Here is a 15,062-nt window from a genome sequence, read left to right on the forward strand (position 1 = left end):
GACGTCTGTGTCTGTCATGCTTAATAAAATTACATTTATTCATTATATTAAATCAAACAACAAAAAGTTTAATGCTCCTAAAAGTTTGGAACTGAAACTGATATGTAAAATCAACTAGTGTCTCCACCTAACAGCCACAGAATTAAACAGGATTGTAGATTACTGGTAAATTATTTTTGACAGAGAATGAATTAAGGCTATAGTGGGAATATCAAACACTAGGTTTAAAAAAAACAAACAAAACAAAACAAAAAAAAAACAAACCTCTTATTTGGTATAACTTGTTCTGGCTGATCTCACATGGTGATGAAATCCTTTAAAAGTTGCACCCCTCATTTTTTTATTTTTTATTTTTTTCCACAGAATAATCAGAGAACAAATCAAACTAATGGTTGTTTCTGTTCCTCTCCATCAGAAACATTAAACTGGTGCAGTTGGTTGGTTTTCATATGAAATGACCCATCTATTGCCTGGATATTCTACTGTAAAATGTGACAGATTTGAACTCTGATGAACCCAACTGCTATCTGTCATTCAGTTTATTAATAAAACCCACATAGCCGGTCATTGGACTGAAAGTTTATTGAACACTAAAATTACCATGCTTTACAATGCAGGAAGAGAAATATCAACGTAAAATATGCTGTACAGATTTTTACAGTCATTCACCAAGAGAACTTGAATGGCCTCACCGCTCAGAGCCCCACTCCTTTAAGGTATTATGTGTGTTTTGTCTTAAATCGTATATCATTGAGTAATATTATGCTGTACGTGTCTGACTAAAGTTAAATGCCATTAAAAACCAGAGCTCCAAGATTTTCAGTACAAGAATAAAAAGAAAAAGGTCTATTTGGTCCGCGTGTTATCCAAGTATTTAAACCCACCAATTCATTCTCTAAATGAATAATTCTGTTGGCTCAGGTTGGAATTAAGAGATACAGATTAGAGCCGCTAGGTGAATGCTTACTGGCTAGTGGGTAGTTTGCTTGGTACATTGGATCCACAACTGTCCAAATGTACGTGTTTGGTTAAAAACTGTATCAGTCCAGTATTTCTATGCCGTTTCCAACAACATAGAAATAATTCCCTGCAAATTAGATTGGGGGGGGAAAAAATATCTTATGCGTTATAAAACATGTTTGTTCAACTGAGAAATCCCTGAAAGTTAGCGAAATTTAAAATAATACAATAGTAATAATTTAGCCTAGAGAAATTTTAATTTGTGTCTGCACCTACAGACTTAAGACAGGAAGGTTCATACTGTGGAGATCAGGGAAATTATTTTACTACTATTGTTAATAATCATCATCATTACCATTGCATTAATAATACAGTTTACAGTATTGATATTGTTTTCAGATGTTTAAACATATTGGTACCCAATTAGCCTTTATTACAGGTGCAGTTATAACCACTTTAAACTGTTGAGTTAAATCAATAATCTTAAATGCTTTTGAATGCTTGTTATAATCTTAAATGTGTATGTGCTGATTCTGATAAAAGAAAGGCCTAACTCTGAGTACACTCTGTGCCAAATTAGACAGGAAGCGCAGGCTTTTGCAGAGCGTGCTTGTGAAAGTGAAAGTTACTTTGAGGAGCTGTTTGAATGATGCTATTTGAATAACCAGATTATTCAAATTGTCTTTTATACTTTTATATTCTTTGATTAAGCTTTTAGTAGAGGTTCTTGATTAAAACATTTATTCAACATATTACAGATATAGTTTCAGTTAGGTTATTATGCACATGAGAACTGGCCTCTCTTCTCATAAGACAAAGTTCGTGTGAGGTCGAGCCACACACACACACAGTAGATAGACTCATTTATAGGTGAGAGGTTAATCATGTTTTGCTTGTAACTGCAAAACTATCTCTGCAAAAAAGAACAGTTTCTTGCAGGATGTGGGCCTGATGTTTCAGACGATAAGCGTGCGTCCGGCAGCGACAGAAAGACACCTGGCAGGGAGACGAGGCGATGTTCTTTTCAAACTGTGTTAAAAGTCATTGTGGTTTTGATTTGACATATGCATGTATTGTATCTGATGACGCATGAGGGGGCGTTAACCCTGATGAATCAAAAGCAATCTGAAGTGTCTTTTTGGGCGGAGATCTACAGCTGATGTTTTGCAGTGTACATTTCACCACGCTGCGTGTGTTCATTAAAATCATCGTTTGACTCCACCCGGCCAGATCATTGTTGTTATTGGATTACCTCCTGTATCCCTCCTTAATATTTGAACCCTTAACAATACCCATGTTTTATCATCTGGTTTACTTCACTAAAGAAGCAAAAATGCGAGGGAAGGCAATAACTGGACAAAATGTCATCCTCTTTCTCCTCAGTTGAATCTACTGAACTGAAGTCAGAGCTCTAACACATGAAATGTGTAAAACATGTTCATTTTTTCCTGTTTTCATCACAATTACTTATTGTTAGCAGATTAAACATGCGACCTTACTACCTACAGACAGCTAACACCAAGCTGGCTAAAGCACAGCAGCAATAAGCTAATGCTATATTAGCTAATGTTAGACTCAAGTGTCCTAAAAATCACATTTTCCCTCCAATAAACAATTTGATTACATTCTCACATTGTATGAGAGTTTATTTGCTAAGAGTCTGAATTTAACAACGTTAGCTCCATTTCAAAGTGTCACTAACAAGGGCAGCACTTATTGACAGAGAAGTTCAGGATATCTTGAACAACACTGCAGTATCATTTTCAGACAGAAATGAGCTTCAGTGACTCATCGACTGATATTGGACTCAACCACAAAGTTTTGCGTTTTCCTACATAGATGTCGATACATATTGCTACTGCTGAGCTAAACAGCGGACTGACAGCACACACTCACTACAGATAAATGGAAGCCACCTTAGTTGGGATTGTGTATTTGAACTGGGAGGGGTACGAAAACAGAAATCGGTTGAATGCAGTCTGCTATGTACTGACATCTAGTGTTGAGATTTTGCACACTGTAACTTTAATCTTGATTAATATTCACAATAAAAATATTAATCAAACATTTTGAAGTCTGTATGTGTTTCATGGTGTCTAACTGTCCTGGTACATTTAAACCTAACAATTACTACATGATGGAAACACGTCATGTTTTCTCTTTTAATAAAGTTTGTGTATGTATACACAGGTCATGCTGATATTGAACAAAAAACACAAAGATCAGATGTTAATCAGATTTATTTGCTCTCTTTCCTTCTTAAACATGTTTTTAATGTTAGTTATGATTCAGAATTGGTGACTGACCCTTTCTCACTGTCCCTCTTCCCTTCTATTTTTCTTTTCCTTCATCTTTCTTTCTCCCTTTCCTGTCCCTCAGTCATGTCTGTCCCGTCTGTAACATCTGAAAATAAAATAAAATAAACAATAACAACAAAGGTTGATCAAATGGACCAATACGGCAAGGCCGTGATGATCCATTTGGCAAAGTAAACCCACTGTGTATCCTTCTTGGTCTTCAGACAATTCTGACAGCTAAAGAACTAAATGGGACAGGCAAAAAAAGAAAAAAGAAAAAAAGAATTGGTGACTGAAACAAGTATGACACATACGGACATCAGGAAATAAAGACACAATAGATATAACCTCGGTAAATGAAATTGGTGTACACCAGGCCAAAGCAATGGTTTTGACTGGAACAGTGTTAACCCCCTGGGTTTGATGTCATTAATCAAATAAAATTTAAAATAAGTAATTTATTAAATGTTTGAACAGAAATATTTAAATCTTTATTTAGTTCACTAATTCCAATTTTAAATAACTGAGACATTTAATTATTTAATGGTGTATTTAATTAATTTATGTATTTAATTTTGTCACTCCTTGCCCCCTAATAGTAATATTAGTTGTAAATAAGAAAACACACGAAGACAAAAAAGTACCCCAAATTGGATTAAAGTCGTATTTCACCAATATCTTTTCCTTGGGACCCAGTTTTTAAACACCTGAAACCTTTGACTCAGATATATTGTGTTGTGAGACACGTGCGGCTTCTGAGCCACTGTCTGTGAATCACAGCATTCGGTAATGTCCATGACCCACACATTGGATTCCAACTCACTGTTCATCTAAGACCTGAAGTCAGGATAGCTGTCATAATTTATTGACAGCTCCATTACATGTGTGTGTCACAGGTCGTCTCTAGAAACCCGACATAACCACAGTTAATGCCTTTTATGCATTCATCATTTGCTAGAAGGCATTGAAAACTGAATAACCTGGTGCAAATTTGTTCACGTTTGCTACCTCACAGTCCGATTTTGAGTGCGCATGCATTGGCACCATCTCCTTCCAGGTAACAAGGAAATTAAATCATTCACATGGGTTTCTGATTGGCAGAGCTAACTCGAAAAAAAAAATTACTCTAAATTTTGCGTTATGGATAGCTTTTTTTCTCTAAAGAGTGATACATGTGCCAGAAATGGCTGCCCCTGCTTCCTCCTCTGGATGCTTCTGAATTGAAGATTCACTTGTCCTCCTCCAAAAGGTCCAGGTGGTGGTACCAAATGAGAAGGAGGGGAAGAGGGACTGTAGGAGAGTCAATATCAATAAAAGCTGAGCAGGAGCTAAGAGCATGAACTATGAGAGGCTGAAAACAGAGCAGGAACTATGAACTAGGGGACTCAGAGCTAAGAGGGAAGTGGCAAATAACATGAACTGTGAGAGGACACTATGAAGGCAGAGTGCGGGAACTTGATGGGGGAAACTGTGGCAGGTCATGGGCACTGTAACAAAAGGAGAGGAGAGTCAGGGGATTCAGAAGCACAGAGAATCGTTTGTCCAATTAATTAGCCATGATGCCTTACTTAGTTGCAGGTGGAGAGAAGTTGGAACTTTGGACTCCCCCAGACTTCTGTCTCACACCTTACCCTTCAAGCAGTACAGGGAGGCAGACAGATTAAACTTTTACTGATATTTTTTTTAAACAAAGACAGCTATACACAGTGTCACTGACCTGTGAGTGCAGCTCTTCAGTCTCCTTTGTTATTTGATCCCGTTTCCAGACTAGACCATCAACTTGCATGATTATTTTGCACATTTTTGTCAGCACTCGGATTGGCCTTGGTATCAGAGGCTGCTATTAAATCCTCTTTGTCCTCGTCAAAGGAGCTTGCAAAGAAAAGCGTCTGGACTTCTTTAAGTTACTTGAAGACGTTTCACCTCTCATCCGAGAAGCTTCTTCAGTTCTAAGGTCAAATGGTGGAGAGTCCCAGATATAAACCTAGTGGGAGTATCCCCCCACAGAGGGACAAAAGGACCCCCTGATGATCCTCTAATCGCCTGAGCCAAGGTGTGAAACTGGGTGTGGGTCCCAATCAGCCAGAGTTTCGGGTGTGTTCATTGTGAAACCTGGCCCCACCTTATCATGCGAATTCCTGAGGTCAGATGGCCCAGGATGTGAGTGGGCGTTAAGGCGTCTGGGAAGGGATCTCAAAACTGGATTATAGATGGCAGAGAGTTGGTGTCGTAAACCCCCGCCTCTGTTCAAAGATGGTCGCTCACAGTGGACATAGATGGCTTCTTTCACTCCTCTTTCAAACCATCTGTCCTCTCTGTCCAAAATGTGAACATTGGCATCCTCGAAAGAGTGTCCTTTATCCTTAAGATGCAGATGGACTGCTGAGTCTTGTCCTGTGGAGGTGGCTCTTCTGTGTTGTGCCATGCGCTTGTGAAGTGGTTGTTTGGTCTCTCCAATGTAGAGGTCTGGGCATTCCTCGCTGCACTGTACAGCATACACCACATTGTTAAGTCTGTGTTTTGGCGTTTTGTCTTTCAGGTGAACCAGTTTTTGTCTTTTGTCAGACACCCTTTTTTAACGTTGAAACAACGTCAGGTTTTGATGTTGAATCAATGTTGAAACCTGACATTGATTCAACGTTATATTTTCTAATACTGTTGACACTGAAACAATGTCAGATTCTGATATTGAAACACTGTTGAGCTATGGTGTTGATTTTCCACCTCTTTCGCAGTTGCTTTTTATTTAAACAACAGTTAAATCATGACTGGAAATCTACCTTTCTTTATAGGTATTTTAACCAATACTAAACTACTGCATGTTTCCATCAATACTTAAACCACCTAAACACATAATTGTACTTATTCCTCAAATTGGACACCCTTTATAAAAAAAACAACAACAAATGTCTCACAATGTATCATGTCAATATTAATATCCTAAAATAAGAAAGCATTGCATGTGATGTAACAGAGAAAAAAAATAAACAAAAAAGGTCAATAGGCATGTTTCGTTTGCTAAATACTTTATTAAAAGACAGTTTCCTATTTACATTTATATGTTTCACAGAAGTTTGTAAGTTTGTAACCACCCAAACGATCTGGGGCGTATCGGAGCCATTTCTGCACTGCTTGTGCAAAGACAAACTCGGACATAGAGTTTGCCCCTAACTGCTGCGTCAGGCCATCTAGGACAAAAATACACACACACACACACACACACACACACACACACACACACACACACACACACACACAAACAAAAAAAGTGAATTAGAGCACATGAATAAGCTCTTGTTAACTGTCTTCAGCGGGGAGAAAGTATGTAAACTCCTAGGCTGATAAACATGAAAGTCACCAGGCGTAAATCTGCAAACTGCCGCATTTGATTCCCAAAGAGCTATGAGCGGAAAAAGTGATAAGTCTTAGCATGGTGTGCCGTGTATCCTTTAAAACAAAATAAACATGGGGTCCTCGGGCTGTACAAACTACAACCCGAGGACTAAACAAGCCAAAGACCAAAGACTCCATCTCCAGATTAACCGGACATGAAAGTCTTGTTATTAAGAAAGACAAAGTAATATAGCAAAAAAACGGTAAAACTTACCAAATATGCATTTGCAGAGCGCTGTATCTTTAAATGCCATTTTTTGCTTTGTCTGGTCCTTGGTTTTTTTCCCTGCCCAGTTTAGTACCGAGGCCAGCTCGTTTGTAATGGCATAAGCCATTACACGGCGGACTCGCACATCCAATGTGGTCCCTCCAATCAAGGCAAAGCGTCTCACCTATAGACACATTTTAAGAGATGGAATTAGCATGTCTCATGTCTTAAATGTGTATGCAAGTGCTTGTGTGTTTAATCAACAGGCCGTTGTTATGTATTTAAATCACATCTGACAGCTATTACACTTTATAGTTACAAAGTGTACATAACCTTTATATACTTACCATTGCCTTATTTGCCTCTTGTGATTGAAGAGCTGCCTCTGCATTGTTTAGCTCCTCAATGTTGTGCAAAGGCAAATCCAGAGGCAGTACCCCAGCATCTACCAATTCATTACAGCCGGTATTGCGGATGGCTCTGACCTCCTCACAGAGTTCTTTAACAGCTCTCGTCAGGTCTGACAGAAAAAGATAATTTTTTAAAAGTATTTAAGAATACAGACAACTTGTCAAAAGTTTCCTTGTGTCACACACAGATATGTACAAAGACACTAGACAGTACTTTATTACCTGGTATTTTCACTCGAGGGGCCTGGGGAAACCGTTTTTTTGTGGGCTGCTCATCCTCTGAGTCACTATATGTGTACAGGGGATTTGGTCTAAAGAAAAAAAGTTGAAAACGGTCATAAGTAATTACAAATGTGGTTTTGGAATATTTTTTCCTAAAGTTACAGTTTGATTTATAACAACACACACAGGAAACGGAGATGTGCAAGAAGGTACAGCATACAAGGAATTTCTGTAGTGCACAAGTGTACACGGCTTTGCATTTATAAAAAGTTTACAAGCTTCCACTTTTTGGACTATATTATGTGGTGATATTGCAGTATGCAAGCACCACAGATATGTATAAAAGACAAGATCATAAATTCTTAGCAATCAAACATATGTTTGTGAAATAAAAAAAGTTTTACTTGTGCTTTCTTTTATGACTGGTCTGAGTTTCAGCTTCGGACTGAAGGTCAGACGTATCACAGTGTTCACTTAGATATTTCTGAAGACTGCGTTCTGCTTCGTGAAATGTGTCTGGAAGTACAAACACAATGTATGGCCAGACATAAATTAGGACACGAAAAACTTGTTATTGTTACATTTATACAACACCAATCCAGATGATACCCACCATGGCTTATTAGAAGTCGGACTGGTGCATAGGTGAGCCATGTTGCACCAGGATGAACTCTCCTCTTTACTGCGGCGTGGATCCTGAATGTGTCTCACGGAGGATATGGAGGCCATGACAATTTCTCCCCATTTATCCATGAACTAGGGACTATTTCTGTACCACCAGTGCTGAACTGCACAATGCACCAGTCTTTCATTTTTATCTTTTTTTAAATTTGGAGTCCTTTTTTGCCCTGTCTAGGATAAACAGGAAACAGATAATTACAATATATTTCATAGTCACTACAAAACTTGATCTATTGATTGGACTAAATAATAAATAATAGCTTAAAATGTATATAGGCAACAATTATAAGCAAACCCGATAAAAAATACTCTTTTTTTTTTTTTTAACATACAACTGCGTGTGTATATGTAAGCATTTAAACACTGAAGATAATAAAATTAACAGTATTTTGTCTAAGTCTGCCATTGTAGGAATTCATGGCACCGACACAAAAACTTGGCGCACAGTGTGGCGTCAAAATAGGTGCACACCTTTGACGCTGCGTTTTCTCCGTCTTCCTCGTCCACAAGTAAATGCTAAAACAGAGTTTTCGAAAATATCCACCCTGGCAGGCGTCTTTAAAAATCTCAGTTTTCAGTTAACGAAAACGCAGTTTACGTGTGGACAAAAGGTGCAAACGCAAGGTAGGTGAGCGTGCAACGTCAAGTTAGGTGAGCGTGCAGCGTAAAGTTTGAATTGAGTGTGAATCGAAGCGGGTGCTCTCCAATCATTAAAAGTAACAAAGTCATTGAACACATTTATACAGTTACCTTTACGTTTATCAATCATATATCACAGATTTACAATTTTTTGTAGTACTATGCTAAAAAGCAACTACAGAGCGAAAGTCTGTGTCACGGTTTGGCATGGCAGACCGTGGGGGGTGTAGGGAAGGAGGACCCAGGCGCGGTGCTCTGTGTGCGAACAGTGCGTTTATTTACAGTGTGTGGTACAAAACAACAATAAATCCCCGTGTTTTCCCCAGACTCCCGTGTCGTGTCCTCCTAGTGCTCTCTGCTCCCGTGTCTGCACTCCCGGTGCTCGCTGCTCTTCAGGCCTTCCACGCTCCTCCTGCGGGAAACAATAGCGGCAGCTGTCAGGACACTAAATAATGGCAGGCATGCACTTAACGACAAAACCTAAACTGGATGACTAACGTGGAGTCTCAAGCAATGATCCCGCGCCGGTGGGAGCTCCAAGACTCTCTTAAGTAGCTCCCCCGACGAGGCCTGATCAGCCGCAGGTGCGTGGCTTCGGGTGTGGCCAGTCCCCCAGCAGGGCCACACCCACCAGGCCCGAAGGCGCCTGCAAACCAGTGTTCATACACACACACATAAGCACGGAGAAAGAGCAGCAGCAACACCAAAAATACATATAATGTCACCAGTCCATGACTGCCCAGGGATCCTGGGCCGCCCAGACCCAGGACCCTGACAGTACCCCCCCTCTAAGGGTCGGCTCCCGACGACCCAAAACAAAAAAACACAAACAAAAATTACAGTACAACCAACCCAGGGCGGGTGGCGGGGGGGTCCAGGACAGAGGGCCAGAACCGAAACAAGCAAAAACCACAAAAGAACACCCCCCCCAAGGTCACAGTCCCAAAGTCCGACCGCGCATCCCGCAGCGGAGCAAAAAAGAAAAACGCCACAAAACAGTCTCAGGCGGCCCATCATTACAACACAAGAGTTCAGGAGGCCTACCTCGGGTCCCGTGACGGCAGTAGGACGCTTCGGGCGGCCGACCTCAAGTCCAGTGGGGGCAGCGTTGCAGCTCCGGCGGGCGGCCATGGGTCCGGCAGAGTTTGCCCCTAACTGCTGCGTCCGGCAGCAGCAGCAAAACGGTTCTGGGGGCCTGCCACTGATCCAGTGGCGGCGGAGCTGCAGCTACGGTGGCTTGCCACGCGTCCAGAGGTGGCGGCGCTGTACCTCCGGCGGCCTGCCACAGGTCCGGCAGTAGCGGTGAAACGGTTCCGGCGGCCTGCCCCGGGTCCGGCGGCGGCGGCGCTGCCCCTCTGGCGGCTTGCCCCGGGTCCGGTGGCGCCGGCGCTGCCCCTCCGGCGGCCTACCCCGGGTCCGGTGGCGCTGCTCCTCCGGCGGCTTGCCCCGGGTCCGACGGCAATGATGCTGCTCCTCCGGCGGTCTGCCCCGGGTCCGACGGCAACGGCGCTGCTCCGGTGAGCAACAGCGAGGAGTGGCACATGGCCTATGAAGCGCCGGTCGCTGATGTGGATGCGCTAGACGTGGGCGGCGTGGAGGGCGCGCTAGACGTGGAGGTCCCTCTGACTCGCTGACCTCCAGTTCTGGCTGAGCGAGTCCCTCCAGACCTCCGAGCTCCTCCGGTGGCAGCGCGGGCTCGCTGAGCTCCTCCCGCTCGCCAATCTCCAGCTCCGACTCGCCGAGCTCCCCCGGCTGCGGCGCAGGCTCCTCCCGCTCGCCGAGCTCCTCTGCTGGCAACGCCAGTCGCTCCGGCTCGTTGAGGTCCTCCAGCAGCGGCGCTGGCTCCTCAGCTGGTGGCTTGCTGAGCTGCTCCGGCTCGCTGAGCTGCAGCGGTGCTGGCTCCTCAGCTGGTGGCTCGCTGAGCTGCAGCGGCGCTGGCTCCACCGGCTCGCTGAGCTCCTCCGGCAGTGGCGCTGGCTCCACCGGCTCGCTGAGCTCCTCCGGCAGTGGCGCTGGCTCCACCGGCTAGCTGAGCTCCTCCGGCAGTGGCGCTGGCTCCACCGGCTAGCTGAGCTCCTCCGGCAGCGGCGCTGGCTCCACCGGCTCGCTGAGCTCCTCCGGCAGCGGCGCTGGCTCCACCGGCTCGCTGAGCTCCTCCGGCAGTGGCGCTGGCTCCTCCGGCTCGCCGGGCTCCTGCTCAGGCAGGGCAGGGCCGGGTGGCGACGTAGCAGCCGGTGAAAAAGATGGCAGAATGGTGGCTGCAGGCAGACGAGAGAATGGTGGTACAGCCACGGCAGATGGTGAATCCGCAAGTGGTATGGAGACCTCTGACTGAGGCGACGCTAGCTGCATTGGTGGCTGGCTTACAGCAGCGTCCGCGGTGTCACCATCCACTGAAAGCAAAGAAGCAGATGGGGTGAGAAATGAAAAAGTGTCCGAATTACTCACCGCAGCTGGCTCTTGAGATGACCGGGAAGTCGGCTGCGGTGAGGAACGCCGGCGGCGCGAACGTCGTTTCCGGGTAGATGTCGGGGCCGGTGTGTCAGGCAGTGAATCCACCAGCTGTCCGAGCTGGTGAGCAGCCTGAGGAGGAGAGTGGAGGGTGGAAAGCAGGAAGTCCAGGACAACTGGATTAAGGGAGTCCACCAGCCAGGGGAATTTAACAAGCGTCTCCTGCAGCCGCCTCTCCACGGCGTGACGCAAACCTTCCGCGGGCTTCTCCCACCACAACTCGCATAGGCGGTAAACCTTGTCCATCACCTCCCTCCTGAGCCTCTCCTCAGAGACCACTGGGTCCATGCTTGGCGGGATCATTCTGTCACGGTTTGGCATGGCAGACCGTGGGGGGTGTAGGGAAGGAGGACCCAGGCGCGGTGCTCTGTGTGCGAACAGTGCGTTTATTTACAGTGTGTGGTACAAAACAACAATAAATCCCCGTGTTTTCCCCAGACTCCCGTGTCGTGTCCTCCTAGTGCTCTCTGCTCCCGTGTCTGCACTCCCGGTGCTCGCTGCTCTTCAGGCCTTCCACGCTCCTCCTGCGGGAAACAATAGCGGCAGCTGTCAGGACACTAAACAATGGCAGGCATGCACTTAACGACAAAACCTAAACTGGATGACTAACATGGAGTCTCAAGCAATGATCCCGTGCCGGTGGGAGCTCCAAGACTCTCTTAAGTAGCTCCCCCGACGAGGCCTGATCAGCCGCAGGTGCGTGGCTTCGGGTGTGGCCAGTCCCCCAGCAGGGCCACACCCACCAGGCCCGAAGGCGCCTGCAAACCAGTCTTCATACACACACACACAAGCATGGAGAAAGAGCAGCAGCAACACAAAAAATACATATAATGTCACCAGTCCATGACTGCCCAGGGATCCTGGGCCGCCCAGACCCAGGACCCTGACAGTCTGGGTCAAGTGCCGAGGCGACGGCAACAACAAAGGAACCCCTCGAAGCGTTAAAGCTAGCTTTGTAAGGGAATATAACGGAAAAGTATGAAACAAAAATGTTTTCTTTGTTGATAGACTTTGTTCGCGGTGCAATTTATTTGTTGCCGGATTGTAAGCTGAAAGTAGACACAATTTCGGGCTCCCACATTTTATCCGAAACTTTACATTAACAAGTTTGTTTGTTTTTTTACTGTTATTCAAATGCAACCGTGGAAATAACGAATAGAACAAAAGTCATTCATTCTTACCTTATACTAATCGTGGTGCAGGCCAGTGCAGTGCATGAACTGATGCCTTCTCCGGTCAATTCCGCTGAGAGTAAATCTAATGTCCCGCTCTACTGTACAAGACAATGGTTACCTGGAGGGATGTACCAATGTGATAGGGGTGCTGCGGAATAGTCCAAGTGGTAGCAGCTTTAATTTCCCGCTCAACCATAAATCGATGGTTTTTCAACGTGATTGTTGTCACCTTGTCAACTATAAATAGATCAACAATCAACGATGACAGAACAACAGTGAATCAATGTTATTTCAATGTCAGTGTCAGGTTTCATCAGTATTTCAATGTTGTTTCAACATTGGTTTTGTGTTGACATTTCAATCCTGACGATTCTGATGGTTCAGATGGAAAATCAACATCTGTTCAATGTCTCCTTGCTATCTGGGCAGTGATAATGTCGCAAAACACATATTTAAGCTGCCACACAACACAAAACCATACCTCATGGTTGACAATGAGTCTTTTGACAGTGAGCCTGCTGACAATGAGCATAGACTAGTATTAAGTGGAAGACCATCATTACTGGACAGGGTGTAGGCTAAAGAGAAAGAATATAAATATATTTTAATTTCTCAATGTGTTTTTTCAGTCCAGTGAGAGTGGAGATTGGCTGTGTGTGCTCTGTCTGGGTAGAAAGATGTCGGCCATATCGTCCTGCAAACCATGAGGTTTGTGCCTCTGACAATCCCCCGTTATATGGAAACCAGCCTTCAATTTGGAAGGGGGGCGCATTCCGAAATTCTGAACATTCCGGAATTCTGAACATTCCGGAACCATGGCACATTCCGGAATTCTGAACATTCCGGAATTCCGAACATTCCGGAACTATGGCGCATTCCGGAACTTTGGCGCATTCCGGAATTCCGAACATTCCGGAACTTTGGCGCATTCTGGAATTCTGAACATTCCGGAACTTTGGCGCATTCCGGAATTCCGAACATTCCGGAACTTTGGCGAAATTGTTTGCCGGGGAAGATGCGCTCTTGACCTTCTTCATAACTACACCCACGCTCGGAGCACTGGTCGATGTAATCTTGGAGAGCGTTTAAACTCTCCCCACTCTTCTTTGGCTCTCGGAGGAGGTGGGTGCATCTTTCACCCTCTCCTTCCCTTGTCTTCCCTGCTGCTGCTTCTATGTCTGTGTCTAGTCTCCTCTAACTCTAACCCTCAAAGAGTCTCAGTCTTGTTCTGTAAAACCGGAAAAAAATTGTGGATTTGATCAACTGGCCCCGTAACGAAATTGAAACCCTCCTGGGCCTGGGAGAGTCCAATTATTCTGCTGAGACGTTTACTGTCGGATACTCGATGGTTGGTTGCGGCCTGTGTCTGGCGACACTCTCAATTGAGGACATTGAATGACATCTACCAATTCAGAAACACGATAACAGAGTTCTGGATGATTGGAGCTGGCTTGGACCTGGCTTATCGAAGAACAAGAACCGGCTACAGCTGTTCAAAATTCCACAAGGATGGCCGACATGATAGATCAAGGGTGTTGTACTCCAGGCCTCGAGGGCCGGTGTCCTGCAGGTTTTAGATGTGTCCTTGATGCAACACAGCTGAGTTCTCCAGAGGCTTGGTAATATGTAAACCCTGCAGGACACCGGCCCTTGAGGCCTGGAGTTCGACACCCCTGTGATAGACAATGGGCAGGACTGTGAATACTAACTGTGTTTATTAAACGCAATATGGATAACATCTTGGAGAAGCTCATGGCTTTGAAATGGGTAAGATCTTGGAGAAGAAGAATGGGAATTGAGAGAATTGGTGACCAGTGACGGACATTTGACCAGCTGTTCACACTAAACATAAACATTCACCGTCTTCACTCATGCAGCTATCGCACTGGCGCCAGCTGAAGGCCTGCCAAGGTCGAAGCTGACTGGAACAACAAAAATTCTTCCATGGTAAACAGGACTGTTGTCAGCACTCTTTGTCCCTCCTTTAAGGCCACATGGGTCCACTGGAGACTGTTGTCCTTCGCTTAACTGGGCGTGGTGACACTTTCTCTCAGCTGAACACGGGATACACACACACGCACACACACATGTACACTGATACTGATACACTCTCACCGTCACCCTCCCTTCCCCAAATCCAATGCCTCCTCCCATGCTTTCCTCCCATCCGATGTGGACAGCGGATCAGCTGGAGGTGCGATCAAAGATTTGTTTGTCTGTGTTTTATTGTGTTATGGTGTGATGATATCTGTGCATTCCTGGATTATCCCTTTGTGTTACACATTTCACTGTTTTTTCCTTTGCTACCTAACCTGGCCTGTCTCCCCAATGTGATGTTTGTGTATTTTATGTATGGTCAGCAAGGTCTGTCGTCTCAGTTGTGGGCAATTCATCTCATCTCATCTCATCATTATCTGTCCTCCAGGGAGTTAATTATGGTTAATTAGGTTAATTATGATAAGATATGGTTAATTATATGACAGTTGATTGGTATATTTGGAACAATGGGACCTTGAAAAAAAACCTTTTGTTAAATTCTAAGCTACCATTTGCTTTCTTTCTGTTA

The 15,062-nt window shown here is 44.6% G+C and overlaps 1 protein-coding gene across 1 annotated transcript; it reads right to left on the reverse strand.

Moving 5' to 3' along the window:
- Positions 1–6,991: 6,991 nt before the first annotated feature.
- LOC146371090 (uncharacterized) lies at positions 6,992–9,941 on the reverse strand (the record flags this gene model as incomplete). The annotated part of the gene is made up of 6 exons (XM_084955038.1): positions 9,855–9,941; positions 8,600–8,687; positions 7,895–8,057; positions 7,491–7,579; positions 7,206–7,378; positions 6,992–7,042 (listed from the first exon to the last, which is right to left on the reverse strand). Coding segments are annotated over exons 1-6 (651 nt in total), but the record flags the coding sequence as incomplete, so codon positions are not given.
- Between the last annotated feature and the right edge of the window lie 5,121 nt (positions 9,942–15,062).

Source organism: Perissodus microlepis, chromosome 16 (assembly GCF_051167445.1).
Source record: "Perissodus microlepis isolate ML-2025 ecotype Zambia chromosome 16, ASM5116744v1, whole genome shotgun sequence".
Taxonomy (NCBI): Eukaryota; Metazoa; Chordata; class Actinopteri; order Cichliformes; family Cichlidae; genus Perissodus; species Perissodus microlepis.